This window comes from Oncorhynchus tshawytscha, linkage group LG07 (assembly GCF_018296145.1).
Source record: "Oncorhynchus tshawytscha isolate Ot180627B linkage group LG07, Otsh_v2.0, whole genome shotgun sequence".
NCBI lineage: Eukaryota > Metazoa > Chordata > Actinopteri > Salmoniformes > Salmonidae > Oncorhynchus > Oncorhynchus tshawytscha.
This window is the reverse complement of record NC_056435.1, coordinates 76,583,733-76,608,973: the sequence shown is the minus strand read 5'-3', so window position 1 is coordinate 76,608,973 and position 25,241 is coordinate 76,583,733. Positions and strand designations below refer to the sequence as shown.

The window sequence follows — 25,241 nt, the reverse complement described above, 5'->3', positions numbered from 1 at the left end:
CCAAAACCTAGGAAGAAACCTAGAGAGGAACCTGGCTATGTGGGGTGGCCAGTCCTCTTCTGGCTGTGCCGGGTGGAGATTATAACAGAACATGGCCAAGATGTTCAAATGTTCATAAATGACCAGCATGGTCCAATAATAATAAGGCAGAACAGTTGAAACTGGAGCAGCAGCACGGCCAGGTGGACTGGGGACAGCAAGGAGTCATCATGTCAGGTAGTCCTGAGACATGGTCCTAGGGCTCAGGTCCTCCGAGAGAGCGAAAGAAAGAGAGAAAGAGAGAATTAGAGAGAGCACACTTAAATTCACACAGGACACCGAATAGGACAGGAGAAGTACTCCAGATATAACAAACTGACCATAGCCCCCGACACATAAACTACTGCAGCATAAATACTGGAGACTGAGACAGGAGGGTTCAGGAGACACTGTGGCCCCATCCGAGGACACCCCTGGACAGGGCCAAACAGGAAGGATATAACCCCACCCACTTTGCCAAAGCACAGCCCCCACACCCCTAGGGGTATATCTTCAACCACCAACTTACCATCCTGAGACAAGGCTGAGTATAGCCCACAAAGATCTCCGCCACGGCACAACCCAAGAGGGGGAGGGGGGGGCGCGCCAACCCAGACAGGATGATCACATCAATGACTCAACCCACTCAGGTGACGCACCCTCCCAGGGACGGTATGAGAGAGCCCCAGTAAGCCAGTGACTCAGCCCCTGTAATAGGGTTAGAGGCAGAGAATCCCAGTGGAAAGAGGGGAACCGGCCAGGCAGAGACAGCAAGGGCGGTTCGTTGCTCCAGAGCCTTTCCGTTCACCTTCCCACTCCTGGGCCAGACTACACTCAATCATATGACCCACTGAAGAGATGAGTCTTCAGTAAAGACTTAAAGGCTGAGACCGAGTTTGCATCTCTGACATGGGTAGGCAGACCGTTCCATAAAAATGGAGCTCTATAGGAGAAAGCCCCGCCTCCAGCTGTTTGCTTAGAAATTCTAGGGACAATTAGGAGGCCTGTGTCTTGTGACCGTAGTGTACGTGTAGGTATGTATGGCAGGACCAAATCAGAGAGATAGGTAGGAGCAAGCCCATGTAAATGCTTTGTAGGTTAGCAGTAAAACCTTGAAATCAGCCCTTGCTTTGACAGGAAGCCAGTGTAGGGAGGCTAGCACTGGAGTAATATGATCAAATTTTTTGGCTCTATTCAGGATTCTAGCAGCCGTATTTAGCACTAACTGAAGATTATTTAGTGCTTTATCCAGGTAGCCAGAAAGTAGAGCATTGCAGTAGTCTAACCTAGAAGTGACAAAAGCATGGATTAATTTTTCTGCATCATTTTTGGACAGAAAGTTTCAGATTTTTGCAATGTTACGTAGATGGAAAAAAGCTGTCCTTGTAATGGTCTTGATATGTTCTTCAAAAGAGATATCAGGGTCCAGCGTAACGCCGAGGTCCTTCACAGTTTTATTTCAATACATGTCCTATATATATATATATATATACTCACTAAGTTTTTGTCTAACTTGTTCTGAAACTGATGAAAAGTTCAGTTGTTTATATAAAGTTACAGAAAATGTTGAGGTCACTTAAACAGCTGTAACGTTTGATTGGTACCAGATCATTCTGTTATTATTCCAGATTGGAATAGCAGAGAAGTAGAGGAAGATGTCACAACCTTTAACTCTTTGTGTAAGTTTTTATCAAAGTGGTCAAAGTAGCTGATTTATGTCAAAAGTTGCATTGTTGCATTTACAGTGGATGGAAGTTGGAAGTGATGATGTCACAACGGGGAGTTTTAGGATGTTGAAAATAGTCACATTAGAGTGAATGAAGATGGACAAAAAGTTGAATCGTTTAAAAAAAAAAACATGTTTTATATAAGCAACTATATATAAACAACTGAATCTAGACCAGTTTGCATATTTTATTTTAACGTTTGAACAGTGTTTCTAGCTGAAACAGTGTAAGATCACTAGCGTGCAGAAGAGGAAGAAGAGGTATGATGAAGATTTACTAAACTCTCTTTCCACCCTCTCATCTCTCCTCTCTCTCTTTCTATCTCTCACTCCCTCATGGTCTCTTCTCCTTCCTCTCTTTTTCTCTCCTCCCTCTTTCTTCATGTCTCTCTCTCCTCTTTTCTTCTCCTTTCTCTCATTCTTCTGGACTGTCCGCTGAGAGGAACAGCCTAGATGTATTCTGAGTCATGTCATCAGTTAGCCTGGGAGGTTTTAAAAGGTTCAGATTTGGACGTTTTTAAATCACCCTAGAGTCCTCAAACTCCTCTCCCTTCTTCCTTCCTCCCTTCCTATCCTCCCTCCCTGTTAACTCCCTCCTCTCCCTCGCTCCCTCCCTCCTAGGGCTATGGCTGTCATGACAAGCAGTCTACACCATCACAATAAATCCATGTAATATAGTCTACCTACACCATCACAACATATCCATGTAATATAGTGTATACCATCACAATAAATCCATGTAATATAGTCTACACCATCACAATAAATCCATGTAATATAGTCTACACCATCACAATAAATCCATGTAATATAGTCTACCTACACCATCACAATAAATCCATGTAATATAGTCTACACCATCACAATAAATCCATGTAATATAGTCTACACCATCACAATAAATCCATGTAATATAGTCTACCTACACATCACAATAAATCCATATAATATAGTATACACCATCACAATAAATCCATGTAATATAGTCTCCACCATCACAATAAATCCATGTAATATAGTCTACGTACACCATCACAATAAATCCATGTAATATAGTCTACCTACACCATCACAATAAATCCATGTAATATAGTCTACACCATCACAATAAATCCATGTAATATAGTCTACACCATCACAATAAATCCATGTAATATAGTCTACACCATCACAATAAATCCATGTAATATAGTCTACACCATCACCATAAATCCATGTAATATAGTCTACACCATCACAATAAATCCATGTAATATATTCTACCTACACCATCACAATAAATCCATGTAATATAGTCTACACCATCACAATAAATCCATGTAATATAGTCTACCTACACCATCACAATAAATCCATATAATATAGTCTACACCATCACAATAAATCCATGTAATATAGTCTACACCATCACAATAAATCCATGTAATATAGTCTGTCTACACCATCACAATAAATCCATATAATATAGTCTACACCATCACAATAAATCCATGTAATATAGTCTACACCATCACAATAAATCCATGTAATATAGTCTACCTACACCATCACAATAAATCCATGTAATATGGTCTACGTACACCATCACAATAAATCCATGTAATATAGTCTACACCATCACAATAAATCCATGTAATATAGTCTACACCATCACAATAAATCCATGTAATATATTCTACCTACACCATCACAATAAATCCATATAATATAGTCTACACCATCACAATAAATCCATGTAATATAGTCTACACCATCACAATAAATCCATGTAATATAGTCTACCTACACCATCACAATAAATCCATGTAATATAGTCTACACCATCACAATAAATCCATGTAATATAGTCTACACCATCACAATAAATCCATGTAATATAGTCTACCTACACCATCACAATAAATCCATGTAATATAGTCTACACCATCACAATAAATCCATGTAATATAGTCTACACCATCACAATTAATCCATGTAATATAGTCTACACCATCACAATAAATCCATGTAATATAGTCTACGTACACATCACAATAAATCCATGTAATATAGTCTACGTACACCATCACAATAAATCCATGTAATATAGTCTACGTACACCATCACAATAAATCCATGTAATATAGTCTACGTACACCATCACAATAAATCCATGTAATATAGTCTACACCATCACAATAAATCCATGTAATATAGTCTACCTACACCATCACAATAAATCCATGTAATATAGTCTACCTACACCATCACAATAAATCCATGTAATATAGTCTACCTACACCATCACAATAAATCCATGTAATATAGACTACACCATCACAATAAATCCATGTAATATAGTCTACACCATCACAATAAATCCATGTAATATAGTCTACCTACACCATCACAATAAATCCATGTAATATAGTCTACCTACACCATCACAATAAATCCATGTAATATGGTCTACACCATCACAATAAATCCATGTAATATAGTCTACCAACACCATCACAATAAATCCATGTAATATAGTCTACGTACACCATCACAATAAATCCATGTAATATAGTCTACGTACACCATCACAATAAATCCATGTAATATAGTCTACGTACACCATCACAATAAATCCATGTAATATAGTCTACACCATCACAATAAATCCATGTAATATATTCTACCTACACCATCACAATAAATCCATGTAATATAGTCTACACCATCACAATAAATCCATGTAATATAGTCTACCTACAGCATCACAATAAATCCATGTAATATAGTCTACCTACACCATCACAATAAATCCATGTAATATAGTCTACCTACACCATCACAATAAATCCATGTAATATAGTCTACCTACACCATCACAATAAATCCATGTAATATAGTCTACCTACACCATCACAATAAATCCATGTAATATAGTCTACCTACACCATCACAATAAATCCATGTAATATAGTCTACACCATCACAATAAATCCATGTAAACTAGTCTACCTGCAGTGGTGGGTGGTATAAGGTGCTTTAGTAACAAAACGGATGGCACTAAATAAACTGCATCCAGTTTGCTGAGTAGAGTGTTGGAAGCTATTTTGTAGATGACATCGCTGAAGTCGAGGATCGGTAGGATAGTCAGTTTTACTAGGGTAAGCTTGGCGGCGTGAGTGAAGGAGGCTTTGTTGCGAAATTGAAAGCCGACTCTAGATTTGATGTTAGATTGGAGATGTTTGATATGAGTCTGGAAGGAGAGTTTACAGTCTAGCCAGACACCTAGGTACTTATAGATGTCCACATATTCTAGGTCGGAACCATCCAGGGTGGTGATGCTAGTCGGGCGTGCGGGTGCAGGCAGTGAACGGTTGAAAAGCATGCATTTGGTTTTACTAGCATTTAAGAGCAGTTGGAGGCCACGGAAGGGCCAGAAGTATACAGAATGGTGTCGTCTGCGTAGAGGTGGATCAGCGAATGGACCGCAGCAAGACCAACGTCATTGATATATACAGAGAAAAGAGTCGGCCCGAGAATTGAACCCTGTGGCTCCCCCATAGAGACTGCCAGAGGACCGGACAACATGCCCTCCGATTTGACACACTGAACTCTGTCTGCAATGTAGTTGGTGAACCAGGCAAGACAGTCATTAGAAAAACCCGAGGCTACTGAGTCTGCCGATAAGAATATGGTGATTGACAGAGTCGAAAGCCTTGGCCAGGTCGATGAAGACGGCTGCACAGTACTGTCTTTTATCGATGGCGGTTATGATATCGTTTAGTACCTTGAGTGTGGCTGAGGTGCACCCATGACCGGCTCGGAAACCAGATTGCACAGCAGAGAAGGTACGGTGGGATTCGAGATGGTCAGTGATCTGTTTGTTGACTAGGCTTTCGAAGACCTTAGATAGGCAGGGCAGGATGGATATAGGTCTGTAACAGTTTGGGTCCAGGGTGTCTCCCCCTTTGAAGAGGGGGATGACTGCGGCAGCTTTCCAATCCTTGGGGATCTCAGACGATATGAAAGAGAGGTTGAACAGGCTGGTAATAGGGGTTGCGACAATGGCGGCGGATAGTTTCAGAAATAGATGGTCCAGATTGTCAAGACCAGCTGATTTGTACGGGTCCAGGTTTTGCAGCTCTTTCAGAACATCTGCTATCTGGATTTGGATAAGGAGGAACTGGGGAGGCTTGGGCGAGTAGCTGCGGGGGGAGGCGGAGCTGTTGGCCGAGGTTGGAGTAGCCAGGAGGAAGCCATGGCCAGCCGTTTAGAAATGCTTGTTGAAGTTTTCGATTATCATCGATTTATCAGTGGTGACCGTGTTACCTAGCCTCATTGCAGCGGGCAGCTGGGAGGAGGTGCTCTTGTTCTGCATTGACTTTACAGTGTCCCAGAACTTTTTGTAGTTAGAGCTACAGAATGCAAATTTCTGCTTGAAAAAGCTTTCCTGACTGACGGCGTGTATTGGTTCCTGACTTCCCTGAACAGTTGCATATAGCGGGGACTATTCGAGGCTATTGCAGTCCGCCACAGGATGTTTTGAGCTGGTCGAGGGCAGTAAGGTCTGGAGTGAACCAAGGGCTATATCTGTTCTTAGTTCTGCATTTTCTGAACAGTGCATGCTTATCTAAGATGGTGAGGAAGTTACTTTTAAAGAATGACCAGGCATCCTCAACCGACGGGATGAGGTCAATATCCTTCCAGGATACCCGGGCCAGATCGATTAGAAAGGCCTGCTCGCAGAAGTGTTTTAGGGAGCGTTTGACAGTGATTAGGGGTGGTCGTTTGACTGCGGACCCGTAGCGGATACAGGCAATGAGGCAGTGATCGCTGAGATCCTGATTGAAGACAGCGTAGGTGTATTTGGAGGGCCAGTTGGTCAGGATAAAGTCTATGAGGGTGTCCTTGTTTACAGATTTAGGGTTGTACCTGGTGGGTTCCTTGATGATTTGTGTGAGATTGAGGGCATCTAGCTTAGATTGTAGGACTGCCGGGGTGTTAAGCGTATCCCAGTTTAGGTCACCTAACAGAACAAACTCTGAAGCTAGATGGGGGCGATTAATTCACAAATGGTGTCCAGGGCACAGCTGGGAGCTGAGGGGGGTCGGTAGCAGGCGGCAACAGTGAGAGACTTATTTTTGGAGAGAGTAATTTTTAAAATTAGTAGTTCGAACTGTTTGGGTATGGACCTGGAAAGTATGACATTACTTTGCAGGCTATCTCTGCAGTAGACTGCAACTCCGCCCCCTTTGGCAGTTCTATCTTGACGGGAAATGTTATAGTTGGGTATGGAAATCTCAGAATTTTTGGTGGCCTTCCTGAGCCAGGATTCAGATACAGCAAGGACATCAGGGTTAGCAGAGTGTGCTAAAGCAGTGAGTACAACAAACTTAGGGAGGAGGCTTCTGATGTTGACATGCATGAAACCAAGGCTTTTTCGATCACAGAAGTCAACAAATGAGGGTGCCTGGGGACATGCAGGGCCTGGATTTACCTCCACATCACATGCGCAGATAGGGGTATGGTGGGGTGCGGGTAAAGCGGAGGTAAGCCCAGGCACTGGGTGATGATAAGAGAGGTTGTATCTCTGGACATGCTGGTTGTAATGGGTGAGGTCACCGCATGTGTGGGAGGTCTCCTCAGAAGGGTTACATGCTGCTGAATTAACTGTCTAAGGGGCAAATCCTAACTAATTTTCACTTAGTCATGCATTGATGTCATTTGGAAACTTAATTTGAAATGGGGATTCAGCCCTAAATGATCTTGTCTCATCTCCTCTCCTCCAGATAGTAATGAGTGTATGGTGTCTCCTCTCCTCCAGATATTGATGAGTGTATGGTGTCTCCTCTCCTCCAAATATTGATAAGTGTATGGTGTCTTCTCTCCTCCAGATATTGATGAATGTATGGTGTCTCCTCTCCTCCAGATATTGATGAGTGTATGGTGTCTCCTCTCCTCCAGATATTGATGAGTGTATGGTGTCTTCTCTCCTCCAGATATTGATGAGTGTATGGTGTCTCCTCTCCTCCAGATATTGAGTGAGTGATATTGATGAGTGTCTCCTCTCCTCCAGATAGTAATGAGTGATATTGGTGTCTTCTCTCCTCCAGATATTGATGAGTGTATGGTGTCTTCTCTCCTCCAGATATTGATGAGTGTATGGTGTCTTCTCTCCTCCAGATATTGATTAGTGTATGGTGTCTTCTCTCCTCCAGATATTGATGAGTGTATGGTGTCTTCTCTCCTCCAGATATTGATGAGTGTATGGTGTCTCCTCTCCTCCAGATATTGATGAGTGTATGGTGCGCAGCCACAACTGTGGTCAAAGGTTTGAGTGTGAGAACACGGAGGGCTCCTTCCTGTGTAACCCTAAACAGAGATGTCTCACCGGCTTCACCCAGGACTCACATGGAAACTGCATTGGTAAGCCATCACATCTGATTCAGGGTCAGAAGCCTGCTATTCTCCTAATGGTTGAGATTATGTGTTGGTGCTTGGGGATTTGATCCTAGATGTGTGGTTAGGGGCAACAGAAATGTCTCACTGGATTCACTCAGGGTACGTGGAAACTGAATCGGTGAGAGAGACCTCTAATGACTCCAAGTGGACATACAGTGAACTACATTGTGTCTGTTGGATTGAACCCACCCTCCCTCTCTCCCCACCCTCCCCTGTCTCTCCCCACCCTACCTGTCTCTCCCCTCTCTCCCCACCCTCTCTCTCTCTTTCTCCCCACCCCTCCCCCTCTCTTTCTCCCCACCCCTCCCCCTCTCTCTCCCCTCCCTCCTTCCCTCCCTCCCTCCCCACCCTCCTCTCCCTCTCCCTCCTCTCTCTCCCCACCCTCCTCTCCCCCACCCTCCTCTCCCTCTCCCTCTCTCTCTCTCCCCTCCCTCCCTCCTTCCCTCCCTCCCTCCCCACCCTCCCTCCCTCCCCTCTCCTCTCTCTCTCCCCCTCTCTCTCCCCACCCTCCCTCTCTCTCTCCCCACCCTCCCTCTCTCTCTCTCCCCACCCTCCTCTTGCTCTCCCCCTCTCTCATCCCACCCTCCCTCTCTCTTCCCACCCCCTCTCCCCACCCTTCCCCCTCTCTCCCCACCCTCCCCCTCTATCCCCACCCTGCCTCTCTCCCCAACCCCACTCCCCTATCCCCTATCTCTCCGTGTCTCTCTCTCCCCACCCTCCCTCTCTCTCCCCACCCTCTCTCTCTCTTCCCACCCTCCCTCTCTCTCCCCACCCTCCCTCTCTCTCCCTCCCTCCTCTCTCTCCCCACCCCTCCCTCCCTCCCTCCTGTCTCTCTCCATCTCCCTCCAGATATTAATGAGTGCAGTAGTCTATCTGATCCGTGCAGTGCTGGTTTTCACTGTATCAACACTGTGGGCTCCTATACCTGTCAGAGGAAGGTTATCATGTGTAGTCAGGGATACCACTCCAGCCCTGATGGAACACGCTGCATCGGTAAGTTATGGTATGGTGAGTTGTGTGGTGTGTTGAGATGTGTTGTGTGGTGTGGTGATCTGTGATTGGTTACGTGGTGTCACCAACCGGTCGATCTAGTCGATCACCAAAAATTTCTGTAAAAAACAATAAAGCCTTGCATTCCTATTTTTGTTATTTGTTTCGTGCTGTTGGCGGTAGGTGCACTTGATTCAACAGCCCTGGTGCTGTTGGCGGTAGGTGCACTTGATTCAACAGCCCTGGTGCTGTTGGCGGTAGGTGCACTTGATTCAACAGCCCTGGTGCTGTTGGCGGTAGGTGCACTTGATTCAACAGCCCTGGTGCTGTTGGCGGGAGGTGCACTTGATTCAACAGCCCTGGTGCTGTTGGCGGTAGGTGCACTTGATTCAACAGCCCTGGTGCTGTTGGCGGTAGGTGCACTTGATTCAACAGCCCTGGTGCTGTTGGCGGTAGGTGCACTTGATTCAACAGCCCTGGTGTTGTTGGCGGTAGGTGCACTTGATTCAACAGCCCTGGTGCTGTTGGCGGTAGGTGCAGCCCTTGATTCAACAGCCCTGGTGCTGTTGGCGGTAGGTGCAGCCCTGGTGCTGTTGATTCAACAGCCCTGGTGCTGTTGGCGGTAGGTGCACTTGATTCAACAGCCCTGGTGCTGTTGGCGGTAGGTGCACTTGATTCAACAGCCCTGGTGCTGTTGGCGGTAGGTGCACTTGATTCAACAGCCCTAGTGCTGTTGGCGGTAGGTGCACTTGATTCAACAGCCCTGGTGCTGTTGGCGGTAGGTGCACTTGATTCAACAGCCCTGGTGCTGTTGGCGGTAGGTGCACTTGATTCAACAGCCCTGGTGCTGTTGGCGGTAGGTGCACTTGATTCAACAGCCCTGTTGATGGGAGGTGCACCTACTACCTATTTTGAATCATTTCATGTGTCTGAAGGTAGAATTCTGCCTACCCGGCAGGCCCAGAGAGCCAATCAGGTTCACCTACAGACCTACAGCTGGCCAATTAGATATTTCAGATCAGAAACTGTCTGTACAGTTTCCTTGACCCATAGACTGTAAAAAAGAAGCATTGAATGCGCAGCAAAGTTGATACTGTTAGATTTCAAAACTTTTAAAGCCATGACGGGATATTCAAAAAATAAAATAATAAATAAAAACAGCAGCTCTTTGCTGTAAGTTGATGTTAAAGTAGTTATTCAATACTGTCAACACTGTTCAACACTTTTATAAACCATAAACTGCCTTCTCCCTACTTCCACTCACACTACATCCAGCACTGCAGCTGTAATGAACGAGTCTAGTAAAGAGTTTTGATAAGTTTGCCTTTTTATTTTTAGAGTATAGTAAAATATATTAGAGCCAGTCCTGACCTCCCTGGGGCCCTCTGCTAAGCGGCCCTCCTACCTCACCCATGAGCCATGTAAAACATTTGCCATTGCCCAACAGTCACGCCTGACAATCCCTGTGCTCCCACTGCAATCCTCCCTCCTTTTAAAACAGTTTGCTCCATCTGTCGGTCTAAGAATGCTCCATCTGTCGGTCTAAGAATGCTCCATCTGTCGGTCTAAGAATGCTCCATCTGTCGGTCTAAGAATGCTCCATCTGTCGGTCTAAGAATGCTCCATATGTCGGTCTAAGAATGCTCCATCTGTCGGTCTAAGATTGCTCCATCTGTCGGTCTAAGATTGCTCCATCTGTGTCTGAATCTCCAAGATTGCTCCATCTGTCGGTCTAAGAATGCTCCATCTGTCGGTCTAAGATTGCTCCATCTGTCGGTCTAAGAATGCTCCATCTGTCGGTCTAAGAATGCTCCATCTGTCGGTCTAAGAATGCTCCATCTGTCGGTCTAAGATTGCTCCATCTGTCGGTCTAAGATTGCTCCACCTGTCGGTCTAAGATTGCTCCATCTGTCGGTCTAAGATTGCTCCATCTGTCGGTCTAAGATTGCTCCATCTGTCGGTCTAAGATTGCTCCATCTGTCGGTCTAAGATTGCTCCATCTGTCGGTCTAAGAATGCTCCATCTGTCGGTCTCGGTCTAAGATTGCTCCATCTGTCGGTCTCGGTCTAAGAAGATTGCTCCATCTGTCGGTCTAAGATTGCTCCATCTGTCGGTCTAAGATTGCTCCATCTGTCGGTCTAAGATTGCTCTAAGATTGCTCCATCTGTCGGTCTAAGATTGCTCCATCTGTCGGTCTAAGATTGCTCCATCTGTCGGTCTAAGAATGCTCCATCTGTCGGTCTAAGATTGCTCCATCTGTCGGTCTAAGATTGCTCCATCTGTCGGTCTAAGATTGCTCCATCTGTCGGTCTAAGATTGCTCCATCTGTCGGTCTAAGAATAAGTAGACCTATACAGAACAGAATGAGGTATAAACAAACAACATTAATTGAATAGAATATTTTCTATCAAATCTTAAGATAAGTGAATATTAACATGAACATAAATAAGAAATTGTAGAAAATATGAAATGTAGAAAATAATAAAAATATAACACTGAGCTTTGGCTCTGCTGCCTGGTAATGAGTCCAGTCCTCACAATATTATACAATTATCTTTGGCTATACAATGTAAACATAAGCCTATATGCTATGGCTGCAGCTATACGTCTCAAAATAGTCAGATAAAACCTATACTGTGATGTTCAGCATCCGCATGGACACCAGTCTATCTGGACCGCAGTCTGCCTGGACCGCAGTCTGCCTGGACCGCAGTCTGCCTGGACCGCAGTCTGTCTGGACCGCAGTCTGTCTGGACCGCAGTCTGCCTGGACAGCAGTCTGTCTGGACCGCAGTCTGTCTGGACCGCAGTCTGTCTGGACCGCAGTCTATCTGGACCGCAGTCTGCCTGGACCGCAGTCTGCCTGGACCGCAGTCTGCCTGGACCGCAGTCTGTCTGGACCGCAGTCTGTCTGGACCGCAGTCTGCCTGGACACCAGTCTGTCTGGACACCAGTCTGTCTGGACACCAGTCTGTCTGGACACCAGTCTGTCTGGACACAAGGAGTCAGGCGCAGGAGAGCTGAGATGCGTGGACAAGGTATTTCATTTAAGAAAACACCAGTATAAACACAATACTATGGTGCTGGAAAAATACCGATACCACAAAATAAACAGCGTAAACAATACCCGGTAACAATAATACCAGACATCAGATACAGTAAAACAAACATGGGGGACACCAGAGGGTTAAATAATGAACATGTAATGGGGGAATTGAAACTAGGTGTGTAAAGAAACAACGACAAAACAAATGGAAAATGAAAAGTGGATCATTGATGGCTAGAAGGCCGGTGACGTCGACCGCCGAACGCCGCTCGCACAAGGACCGACTCCAATGTTTGTTGCTTTACAGTCCCTGCTGTTCCATAAGGTATTTTTTTAATCTGTTTTTTAAAATCTAATTTTACTGCTTGTGTCAGTTAATTGACGTGGAATAGAGTTCCATGTAGTCATGGCTCTATGAAGTACTGTGCGCCTCCCATAGTCTGTTCTGGACTTGGGACAGTGAAGAGACCTCTGGTGGCATGTCTTGCGGGGTGTGCATGGGTATCCGAGCTGTTTGCCAGTAGTTTCGTCCAATTATGATTTTTCAACGCCGATACTGATACCGAATATTGGAGGACCAAAAAAGCCGATACCGATTAATCGGCCGATTTGTATTTATTTATTTGTAATAATGACAATTACAACAATACTGAATGAACACTTATTTTAACTTAATATGAAACATTAATAAAATCAATTTAGCCTCAAGTAAATAATGAAACATGTTCAATTTGGTTTAAATAATGCAAAAACAAAGTGTTGGAGAAGAAAGTAAAAGTGCAATATGTGCCATGTAAGAAAGCTAACGTTTCAGTTCCTTGCTCAGAACATGAGAGCATTTGAAAGCCGGTGGTTCCTTTTAACATGAGTCTTCAATATTCCCAGGTAAGAAGTTTTAGGATGTAGGAATTATAGGACTATTTCCCTCTATACCATTTGTATTTCATTAACCTTTGACTATTGGATGTTCTTATAGGCACTTTAGTATTGCCAGTGTAACAGTATATTGTCCGTCCCTCTCCTCGCTCCTCCCTGGGCTCGAACCAGCAACTCAACAACAACAGCCACCATCGAAGCAGCGTTACCCATTCAGAGCAAGGGGAACAACTACTAGAAGGCTCAGAGCAAGTGACGTTTGAAAAGCTATTAGCACGCGCTAACTAGCTAGCCATTTCACTTCGGTTACACCAGCCTCATTTCAAGAGTTGATAGGCTTGAAGTCATAAACAGCGCAATGCTTGACGCACAACGAAGAGCTGCTGGCAAAATGCACGAAAGTAGCCAATATGCAGGGATAATGTACTGGGTCTATAGCCTACTGAGCATAGCCAATATGCAGGGATAATGTATTGGGTCTATAGCCTACTGAGCATAGCCAATATGCAGGGATAATGTATTGGGCCTATAGCCTACTGAGCATAGCCAATATGCAAGGATAATGTATTGGGTCTATAACCTACTGAGCATAGCCAATATGCAGGGATAATATATTGGGCCTATGGCCTACTGAGCATAGCCAATATGCAGTGATAATGTATTGGGCCTATAGCCTACTGAGTATAGCCAATATGCAGTGATAATGTATTGGGCCTATAGCCTACTGAGTATAGCCAATATGCAGTGATAATGTATTGGGCCTATAGCCTACTGAGTATAGCCAATATGCAGTGATAATGTATTGGGCCTATGGCCTACTGAGTATAGCCAATATGCAGTGATAATGTATTGGGCCTATGGCCTACTGAGTATAGCCAATATGCAGTGATAATGTATTGGGCCTATAGCCTACTGACTATAGCCAATATGCAGTGATAATGTATTGGGCCTATAACCTACTGTGCATAGCCAATATGCAGTGATAATGTATTGGGTCTATAACCTACTGAGCATAGCCAATATGCAGGGATAATGTATTGGGCCTATGGCCTACTGAGCATAGCTAATATGCAGTGATAATGTATTGGGCCTATAGCCTACTGAGTATAGCCAATATGCAGTGATAATGTATTGGGCCTATAGCCTACTGACTATAGCCAATATGCAGTGATAATGTATTGGGCCTATAACCTACTGTGCACAGCCAATATGCAGTGATAATGTATTGGGTCTATAACCTACTGAGCATAGCCAATATGCAGGGATAATGTATTGGGCCTATGGCCTACTGAGCATAGCCAATATGCAGTGATAATGTATTGGGCCTATAGCCTACTGAGTATAGCCAATATGCAGTGATAATGTATTGGGCCTATAGCCTACTGAGTATAGCCAATATGCAGTGATAATGTATTGGGCCTATAGCCTACTGAGTATAGCCAATATGCAGTGATAATGTATTGGGCCTATAACCTACTGTGCACAGCCAATATGCAGTGATAATGTATTGGGTCTATAATCTACTGGGCATTGCCAATATGCAGGGATAATGTATTGGGCCTATGGCCTACTGAGCATAGCCAATATGCAGTGATAATGTATTGGGCCTATAGCCTACTGAGTATAGCCAATATGCAGTGATAATGTATTGGGCCTATAACCTACTGTGCATAGCCAATATGCAGTGATAATGTATTGGGCCTATGGCCTACTGTGCATAGCCAATATGCAGTGATAATGTATTGGGCCTATAGCCTACTGAGTATAGCCAATATGCAGTGATAATGTATTGGGCCTATAACCTACTGTGCACAGCCAATATGCAGTGATAATGTATTGGGTCTATAGCCTACTGGGCATTAGCCAATATGCAGGATAATGTATTGGGCCTATGGCCTACTGAGCATAGCCAATATGCAGTGATAATGTATTGGGTCTATAATCTACTGGGCATTGCCAATATGCAGGGATAATGTATTGGGCCTATGGCCTACTGAGCATAGCCAATATGCAGTGATAATGTATTGGGCCTATAGCCTACTGAGTATAGCCAATATGCAGTGATAATGTATTGGGCCTATAACCTACTGTGCACAGCCAATATGCAGTGATAATGTATTGGGTCTATAACCTACTGAGCATAGCCAATATGCAGGGATAATGTATTGGGCCTATGGCCTACTGAGCATAGCCAATATACAGTGATAATGTATTGGGCCTATAGCCTACTGAGTATAGCCAATATGCAGTGATAATGTATTGGGCCTATAACCTACTGTGCATAGCCAATATGCAGTGATAATGTATTGGGCCTATGGCCTACTGTGCATAGCCAATATGCAGTGATAATGTATTGGGCCTATGGCCTACTGTGCATAGCCAATATGCAGTGATAATGTATTGGGCCTATGGCCTACTGAGCATAGCCAATATGCAGTGATAATGTATTGGGCCTATAGCCTACTGAATATAGCCAATATGCAGTGATAATGTATTGGGCCTATAGCCTACTGAGTATAGCCAATATGCAGTGATAATGTATTGGGCCTATAACCTACTGTGCATAGCCAATATGCAGTGATAATGTATTTGGTCTATAACCTACTGAGCATAGCCAATATGCAGGGATAATGTATTGGGCCTATGGCCTACTGAGCATAGCTAATATGCAGTGATAATGTATTGGGCCTATAGCCTTCTGAGTATAGCCAATATGCAGTGATAATGTATTGGGCCCATAGCCTACTGAGTATAGCCAATATGCAGTGATAATGTATTGGGCCTATAACCTACTGTGCATAGCCAATATGCAGGGATAATGTATTGGGTCTATAGCCTACTGAATATAGCCAATATGCAGTGATAATGTATTGGGCCTATAGCCTACTGAGTATAGCCAATATGCAGTGATAATGTATTGGGCCTATAGCCTACTGAGTATAGCCAATGTGCAGTGATAATGTATTGGGCCTATAGCCTACTGAGTATAGTCAATATGCAGTGATAATGTATTGGGCCTATAGCCTACTACTGTACAAACCTCATTGCTACAGAACTGTTTTTAATTGGTTAATGTTGCATAGGCTTACATTTTTTAAGTCATGTTAATAAAATATCAGAGTGGTAGATCTTGGCATGCATTTTGACTCAGAAAGAGATCTTGACTCAGAAAACGTTGGTGACCACTGCCATAAACAGACCTGGCTCTCAAGAGAAGACAGGCTGTGTCCACTGCCCACAGAATGAGGTGGAAACTGAGCTGCGCTTCCTAACCTCCTGCCAAATGTATGACCATATTAGACACACATATTTCCCTCAGATTACACAGACCCACAAAGAATTTGAAAAAACAAATCCAATTTGGATAAACTCCCATATCTATTATGTGAAATACCAGTGTGCAATCACAGCAGCATGATGTGTGACCTGTTGCCAGGGCAACCAGAACAAACACCATTATAAATACAACCTATATTCCTCTGTTTATTTATCTTCTCTTTCGTACTGCAACTAGTTGCACATTGTTACAGCACTGTACAAAGACAACAATACAGTATATCATTTGAAATGCCTCTCTTGTGAGAGAAATATTCTGTTTTCATTTGTTATTGTTGATTTCATTTTTGTTTATTGCTTATTTGACCTGCTTTGTAAACATATGTATGACATGCCAATAAAGCCCTTCGAATTGAGAGACAAAGACAAATACAGAGAGAAAGAGAGAGCAGTGTCAGTTCCTGAAGTGTCGACTCTCTTCCCTGTGTAGATGTGGATGAATGTCAGACAGGTAACCATGGGTGTGGTGAGGGCCAGATCTGTCATAACCTCCCTGGTAGCTACCGCTGTGACTGTCAAACAGGCTACCTGTACGATGCACTACGCCAGGTCTGCAGCGGTAGGTAACACACACACACACACACAAACACACACACACACTCACACACACACACACACACACCTCTATACCTCTCTATTACGCTAACCTGACCCCTCCTCTCTCTCGTCCTCTACGCTCCCCTCCTCCTCTCCTCTCTCTCATCCTCTACTCTCCTCTCCTCTCTCTCGTCCTCTACTCTCCTCTCCTCTCTCTCATCCTCTACTCTCCTCTCCTCTCTCTCGACCTCTACTCTACTCTCCCCTCCTCTCTCTACTCTCTCCTCCTCTCCTCTCTTCTCCCCCTCTACTCTCCTCTCCCCTCCTCTCCCCTCCTCACAAACCTTCCTCTCTCCCCTTCTCTAATCTCCTCTCCTCTCCTCTCCTCTCTAGATGTGAATGAGTGTTGGAGCTACCCCGGCAGGCTATGTGCTCAGACGTGTGAGAACAGTCCAGGATCCTACCAGTGTTCCTGTACAGCAGGCTTCTCTCTCGCCTTCGACGGGAAGAACTGTGAAGGTAAGACAACTGTGACAGAACTAATACTGTGGAAGCACTTCAGAACTACTGTGAAGGTACTTCAGAAATACATGTAATACTGTGGAGGTACGTCAGAACTGCATGTAGTACTGTGAAGATACTTCAGAACTGCATGTTGTACTGTGAAGGTACTTCAGAACTGCATGTTGTACTTCAGAACTGCATGTTGTACTGTGAAGGTACTTCAGAACTGCATGTTGTACTTCAGAACTGCATGTTGTACTGTGAAGGTACTTCAGAACTGCATGTTGTACTTTAGAACTGCATGTTGTACTGTGAAGGTACTTCAGAACTGCATGTTGTACTGTGAAGGTACTTCAGAACTGCATGTTGTACTGTGAAGGTACTTCAGAACTGCATGTTGTACTGTGAAGGTACTTCAGAACTGCATGTTGTACTGTGAAGGTACTTCAGAACTGCATGTTGTACTTCAGAACTGCATGTTGTACTGTGAAGTGTCTTGTCTTTACTATCATTAAATTGAAGACTTAGTTTTATCAAAGATTCTCTGTAATTAGTATTACGCGATTCGACTGATTAATCATGTAACCGTAATTAACTAGGAAGTCGGGGCACAAAGGAAAATATTCATATTACAAAGTTATAATTTCCCAATATAACCTTTCAGATATTTTCATATCTGATCAATAGTCTTCTGATTAATTAATTATTTATTTTACCTCACATTAGTCTCATTCCAAACAGATATAGCCCTTGGTTCACCCCACACTTGACTGCCCTTGACCAGGACAAAAATATCCTGTGGCGTTCTGCATTAGCATCGAATAGCCCCCGCGATATGCAACTTTTCAGGGAAGTCAGGAACCAATATACTCTGTCAGTTAGGAAAGCTAAGGCTAGCTTTTTCAAACAGAAATGTGCTTCCTGTAGCACTAATTCTAAAAAGTTTTGGGACACTGTAAAGTCCATGGAGAATAAGAGCACCTCCTCCCAGCTGCCCACTGCACTGAGGAAAGGAAACATAAATCTACGAGAATCAATCATTTCAATAAGCATTTTTCCACAGCTGGCCATGCTTTCCACCTGGCTACTCCTAACCTGGCCAACATCAGAATGCCCTGCAGCAACTTGCCCCCCTGCTTCTCCTTCACCCAAATCCAGACAGCTGATGTTCTGAAAAAACGGCAAAATCCGGATCCCTAGATATCAGCTGGGCTAGACAATCTGGACCCTCTCTTTCTAAAAATATCCGCCAAAATTTGAGACCCCTATTACTAGCCTATTCAACCTCTCTTTCGTGTCATCTGAGATCCCTAAAGATTGGAAAGCTGCCGAGGTCATCCCCCTCTTCAAAGGCGGTGACACTCTAGACCCAGACTATTACAGACCATCCTGCCCTGCCCTGCCTCTAGACCCAAACTGTTATAGACCTATATCCTGCCCTGCCCTGCCCTGCCTCTAGACCCAAACTGTTATAGACCTATATCCATCCTGCCCTGCCCTGCCCTGCCTCTAGACCCAAACTGTTACAGACCTATATCCATCCTGCCCTGCCCTGCCCTGCCCTGCCCTGCCTCTAGACCCAAACTGTTACAGACCTATATCCATCCTGCCCTACCCTGCCCTGCCCTGCCTCTAGACCCAAACTGTTACAGACCTATTTCCATCCTGCCCTACCCTGCCCTGCCCTGCCTCTAGACCCAAACTGTTACAGACCTATTTCCATCCTGCCCTGCCTTTCTAAAATATTCGAAAGCCAAGTTAATAAACAGATCACTGACCGTTTCGAATTCCACCGTACCTTCTCCAATATGCAATCTGGTTTCCGAGCTGGTCATGGGTGCACCTCAGCCACGCTCAAGGTACTAAACGATATCATAACCGCCATCGATAAAAGTTAGTACTGAGCAGCCATCTTCATCGACCTGGCCAAGGCTTTCGACTTTGTCAATCACCGCATTCTTATCGGCAGACTCAACAGCCTTGGCTTCTCAAATGACTGCCTCGCCTGGTTCACCAACTACTTCTTAGATAGAGTTCAGTGTGTCAAATCAGAGGGCCTGTTGTCCAGACCTCTGGTAGTCTCTATGGGGGTGCCACAGGGTTCAATTCTCGGGCCGACTCCTTTCTCTGTATACATCAATGATGTTGCTCTATCTGTTGGTGATTCTCTGATCCACCTCTACACAAACGACACCATTCTGTATACATCTGGCCCTTCTTTGGACACTGTGCTAACAAACCTCCAAACGAGCTTCAACGCCATACAACACTCCTTCCGTGGCTCCTCTCCTTGTTCGGCAGCCGACGTCACCGACTTTCTAGCCATCGCCACTCCATTTTTCATGTATCCATTTGTTTTGTCTTGTTCCCTGCACACCTGGTTTTCATTCCCCAATCAATCTACATGTATTTGTTCCCCCTCATGTCTTTGTGCAAGATTGTTTGTGTGATATGTATTTTTGTATGCACTAGGCTTGAGTGCGTTTTCTCTCGTGTTTCACGAAGCCTGTTTGTATACATTTGATGGTTGTGACTATCCTACCGATCCTTGACTTCGGCGATGTCATTTACAAAATAGACCCCAACACTCTACTCAGCAAACTAGACGTAGTCTTTCACAGTGCCACCTGTTTAATCCAGAACAAATTAAAGAAAATGTACAGTATTATATAGAGCCCGTATTGCATGGAACTCCCTTCATCTCATATTGCTCAAATAAACAGCAAACCTGGTTTAAAAAAACAGATAAAGCAACACCTTGCGGCACAACGCCTCTCCCCTATTTGAACTAGATAGTTTGTGTGTATGCATTGATATATAGGCAACAGCTAATGGGGATCCTAATAAAATACCAAAAATACCAACTGTCACCAAGGACAAGTCACCAAATCACCCAGCCAAACAAGTCACCAAATCACCCAGCCAAACAAGTCACCAAGCCACCCAAATCACCAAGCCACCCAGCCAACAAAATCACCAAGCCTCCCAGGGCTAGCTAAGGCATATTGAGCAGAGTGGGAGACTCTACAGTGTACGATGCACAGTGAAATAAGGCAAACATTTCTAACCAAAACAGCAATAGACGAGGCATATTGACATTAGGGAGAGGCATGTGTAGCCGAGTGATCATAGGGTCCAGTGAGTAGCTAGGCGAGCTGGAGGCACAGCGATTCAGACAGCTAGCAGGCCGGGGCTAGCAGATTGGCCTCAGGGGGACGTCTGTTGAAACCCCCTCGGGTGGTTACATTGGCAGACCAGTCATGATGGATCGGCGGGGCTCTGTGTCGGCAGCAAAACCTGCCCCATAAGCATTCCCATCTCTTCTATAGATATTATATCCTTGTATTGCTACTGCTGTATCATCAAATTAATTATCTAAGTGAGTCTCAGAAATGGCAGCTTCAGGATAGTCCTCGTTGAGGAAGATATATGTTCCTCTCAAGTTCTTGGCTTGTTCCAGAACAGCTACCTTGTCTTTGAACCCCAGAAACTTGACAACTATCGGCCTGGGCCTATCACCAGGGCCGGTGGTGGGTTTTCCAATCCAAGTTGGCTGAGTGACTTGTCCTTGGTTGATGAACCTGTTCATTACCCAAGGTTTATAGATTTGATTTCAAGGACTTTGCTGTGTGACTTTGCCTTGGTGGCTGAGCCTGGGGAGCTCTGAGGAGAAATAGCATCCAGAGGACTCATGCACATTCGTACACATCATTACAGAGCACAGCATTCCCTTGATCTGGGCAGACGTGTTGTTAATCTCTTTCTCGTTCTCGCTTTCTCAGATCTGAATGAGTGTGACTCTAGTCCGTGTGGTCAGGAGTGTGCTAACATCTATGGGTCCTACCAATGTTACTGCAGACAGGGCTTCTATCTGAAGGAAGACGGACACACCTGTGAAGGTATCACACCATGACAGCTCTACCACCATGTTACCAATAGCCTGTGTGTTTGTATTGACATGTTTCTCTATTGCAGATATTGATGAGTGTTCCCAGAGTATTGGCAACCTGTGTGTGTTCCAGTGTGTGAACATCCCAGGTAGCTATCAGTGTGCCTGTCCCCCTAATGGATACACCATGTCAACCACCGGACACACCTGCAGAGGTACGGACTGACATCACCCATGGTCTCACACACTTTATATACAGGGCTGTTCTATATCCCTATTCATGTCCTTATGGGTTGAGCTATCACAGTGGTCACAGTGGTCAGTACCATCTGTCTGTCTGTCTGTCTGTCTGTCTGTCTGTCTGTCTGTCTGTCTGTCTGTCTGTCTGTCTGTCTGTCTGTCTGTCTGTCTGTCTGTCTGTCTGTCTGTCTGTCTGTCTGTCTGTCTGTCTGTCTGTCTGTCTGTCTGTCTGTCTGTCTTAGATATTGATCTCTCTGTCTGTCTTAGATATTGATCTGTCTGTCTGTCTTAGATATTGATCTGTCTGTCTGTCTTAGATATTGATCTGTCTGTCTGTCTTAGATATTGATCTGTCTGTCTGTCTTAGATATTGATCTGTCTGTCTGTCTTAGATATTGATCTGTCTGTCTGTCTTAGATATTGATCTGTCTGTCTGTCTTAGATATTGATGAGTCTGTCTGTCGTAGATATTGATGAGTCTGTCTGTCTTAGATATTGATGAGTCTGTCTGTCGTAGATATTGATGAGTCTGTCTGTCGTAGATATTGATGAGTCTGTCTGTCGTAGATATTGATGAGTCTGTCTGTCGTAGATATTGATGAGTCTGTCTGTCTGTCTGTCGTAGATATTGATGAGTCTGTCTGTCTGTCTGCCTGTCTGTCTGTCTGTCTGTCTGTCTGTCTGTCTGTCTGTCTGTCTGTCTGTCTGTCTGTCTGTCTGTCTGTCTGTCTTAGATATTGATGAGTCTGTCTGTCTTAGATATTGATGAGTCTGTCTGTCTTAGATATTGATGAGTCTGTCTGTCTTAGATATTGATGAGTCTGTCTGTCTTAGATATTGATGAGTCTGTCTGTCTTAGATATTGATGAGTCTGTCTGTCGTAGATATTGATGAGTCTGTCTGTCGTAGATATTGATGAGTCTGTCTGTCGTAGATATTGATGAGTCTGTCTGTCGTAGATATTGATGAGTCTGTCTGTCGTAGATATTGATGAGTCTGTCTGTCGTAGATATTGATGAGTCTGTCTGTCGTAGATATTGATGAGTCTGTCTGTCGTAGATATTGATGAGTCTGTCTGTCGTAGATATTGATGAGTCTGTCTGTCTGTCTGTCGTAGATATTGATGAGTCTGTCTGTCTGTCGTAGATATTGATGAGTCTGTCTGTCTGTCGTAGATATTGATGAGTCTGTCTGTCTGTCTTAGATATTGATGAGTCTGTCTGTCTGTCTGTCTGTCGTAGATATTGATGAGTCTGTCTGTCTGTCGTAGATATTGATGAGTCTGTCTGTCTGTCTGTCGTAGATATTGATGAGTCTGTCTGTCTGTCTGTCGTAGATATTGATGAGTCTGTCTGTCTGTCGTAGATATTGATGAGTCTGTCTGTCTGTCGTAGATATTGATGAGTCTGTCTGTCTGTCGTAGATATTGATGAGTGCACAACAGGAGTTCATAACTGCTCTACAGAACAGACCTGCTCCAACGTCCAGGGAGGGTACAGGTGTCTCTCTTTCTCCTGCCCTCCATATTACAGAAAGGTCTCAGATACGTGAGTACAACACACTCACTCACTCACTCACTCACTCACTCACTCACTCACTCACTCACTCACTCACTCACTCACTCTCTAACCCTCTCTCTCTCTCTAACCCCCTCTCTCTCTCTCTCTAACCCTCTCTCTCTCTCTCTAACCCTCTCTCTCTCTAACCCTCTCTCTCTCTCTAACCCTCTCTCTCTAACCCTCTCTCTCTAACCCCCTCTCTCTCTCTCTCTAACCCTCTCTCTCTAACCCCCCTCTCTCTCTCTCTAACCCTCTCTCTCTAACCCCCTCTCTCTCTCTCTCTCTCTAACCCTCTCTCTCTCTCTCTAACCCTCTCTCTCTCTCTAACCCTCTCTCTCTCTCTAACCCTCTCTCTCTAACCCTCTCTCTCTAACCCTCTCTCTCTCTCTCTCTAACCCCCTCTCTCTCTCTCTAACCCCCTCTCTCTCTCTCTAACCCTCTCTCTCTCACTCTCTAACCCTCTCTCACTCTCTAACCCTCTCTCTCTCTCTAACCCTCTCTCTCTCTCTAACCCTCTCTCTCTCTCTCTCTCTCTCTCTCTAACCCCCTCTCTCTCTCTAACCCCCCCTCTCTCTCTCTCTAACCCCCCCCTCTCTCTCTCTCTCTCTCTCTCTCTCTCTCTAACCCTCTCTCTGTCTCTTCTCTAACCCTCTCTCTCTCTCTCTCTCTAACCCTCACTCTCTCTCTGTCTCTCTCTAACCCCCTCTCTCTCCCTCTCTCTCTCTGTCTCTCTCTGTCTCTCTCTAACCCTCTCTCTCTCTAACCCTTTCTCTCTCTCTATCTAACCCTCTCTCTCTCTCTCTCTAACCCCCCCTCTCTCTCTAACCCTCTCTCTCTCTCTCTAACCCTCTCTCTCTCTCTCTCTCTCTCTAACCCTCTCTCTCACTCTAACCCTCTCTCTCTCTCTCTCTCTCTCTCTCTCTCTCTCTCTCTCTAACCCTCTCTCTCTCTCTCTCTCTCTCTCTCTCTCTAACCCTCCCCCTCTCTCTCTCTCTCTCTAACCCTCCCCTCTCTCTCTCTCTCTCTCTCTCTCTCTCTAACCATCTCTCTCTCTCTCTCTCTCTAACTCTCTATCTCTCTCTCTAACCCTCTCACTGTAAACCATTTTCTCTCTCACCCTAACTCTCTCTCTCTCTCCAGTCGTTGTGAGCGCAGTGGTTGTCCAGCTAACTCTGTAGACTGCCAGACCTCTCCTCTGAGAATCACCTACTACCAGCTGAGCTTCCAGATCAACATTGTCATCCCCACTCAGATCTTCAGGATTGGCCCCTCCCCCGCCTACAGGGGAGACAACATTGCTATCTCCATCACCCACGGTAACGAGGAGAACTACTTCTCCACGCGGAAGCTGAACAGTTTTACGGGGGCGGTATACCTGCAGCGGCAGGTGACACAGCCGAGAGACTTCCTGATCGATGTGGAAATGAAGCTGTTGAGACAGGGAGCCTTCACTACCTTCCTGGCCCGGATATATGTCTTCATCACCTCTAACACACTGTAGAGTCTGTTGAGACAGGGAGCCTTCACTACCTTCCTGGCCCGGATATATGTCTTCGTCACCTCTAACACACTGTAGAGCCTGTTGAGACAGGGAGCCTTCACTACCTTCCTGGCCCGGATATATGTCTTCGTCACCTCTAACACTGTCTAAACACACACCATCCCAGAACAGACTGTCACCCACCACTTCTGTAATATTCATATGGTGATAAACTTTATACTTGTAACTTACATATATATATTTCATCATACGATCTTATCCGGAGCGACTTACAAAAGCAAGTGCATACATTTTCATAGTTTTTCATACTGGTCCTCCGTGGGAATCGAACCCACAACCCAAGGACCGTGCTCTACCAACTAAGCCATGCACTTCAAAAACTGGATTGTTACTAAAGACTAAGTTAGTCTTCTGTTTTTATACAAAATCATTTTTCTGAGTCTTTTATCATGTAATCTCTTTTAATGCATGTGTCTCAAGCTGTGTGGTTTGACTCTGCAAAGTGGTCCCCAGAGTGCTAGGCTCTGTCCTCCTGCTCCTTAACCTCTGGAACCTTCCAATCCCAACATGAACTTTCAG

The 25,241-nt window shown here is 44.7% G+C and overlaps 1 protein-coding gene across 2 annotated transcripts in view; it reads left to right on the top strand.

The window, feature by feature from the left end:
* Window positions 1-24,803, top strand: part of LOC112255384 (fibulin-2-like) — a 109,114-nt gene extending 84,311 nt beyond the window's left edge. For both annotated transcript variants that reach the window (XM_042324978.1, XM_042324977.1), the window contains exons 8-15: window positions 8,012-8,149; window positions 9,035-9,178; window positions 16,863-16,991; window positions 17,363-17,488; window positions 21,256-21,372; window positions 21,449-21,577; window positions 23,026-23,149; window positions 24,302-24,803. In XM_042324978.1, coding sequence (XP_042180912.1) covers window positions 8,012-8,149; window positions 9,035-9,178; window positions 16,863-16,991; window positions 17,363-17,488; window positions 21,256-21,372; window positions 21,449-21,577; window positions 23,026-23,149; window positions 24,302-24,662 — 1,268 coding nt within the window. In that variant the 3' untranslated portion in view covers window positions 24,663-24,803. The remainder of the gene's footprint in view (window positions 1-8,011; window positions 8,150-9,034; window positions 9,179-16,862; window positions 16,992-17,362; window positions 17,489-21,255; window positions 21,373-21,448; window positions 21,578-23,025; window positions 23,150-24,301) is intronic.
* The last annotated feature ends 438 nt before the right edge of the window (window positions 24,804-25,241 follow it).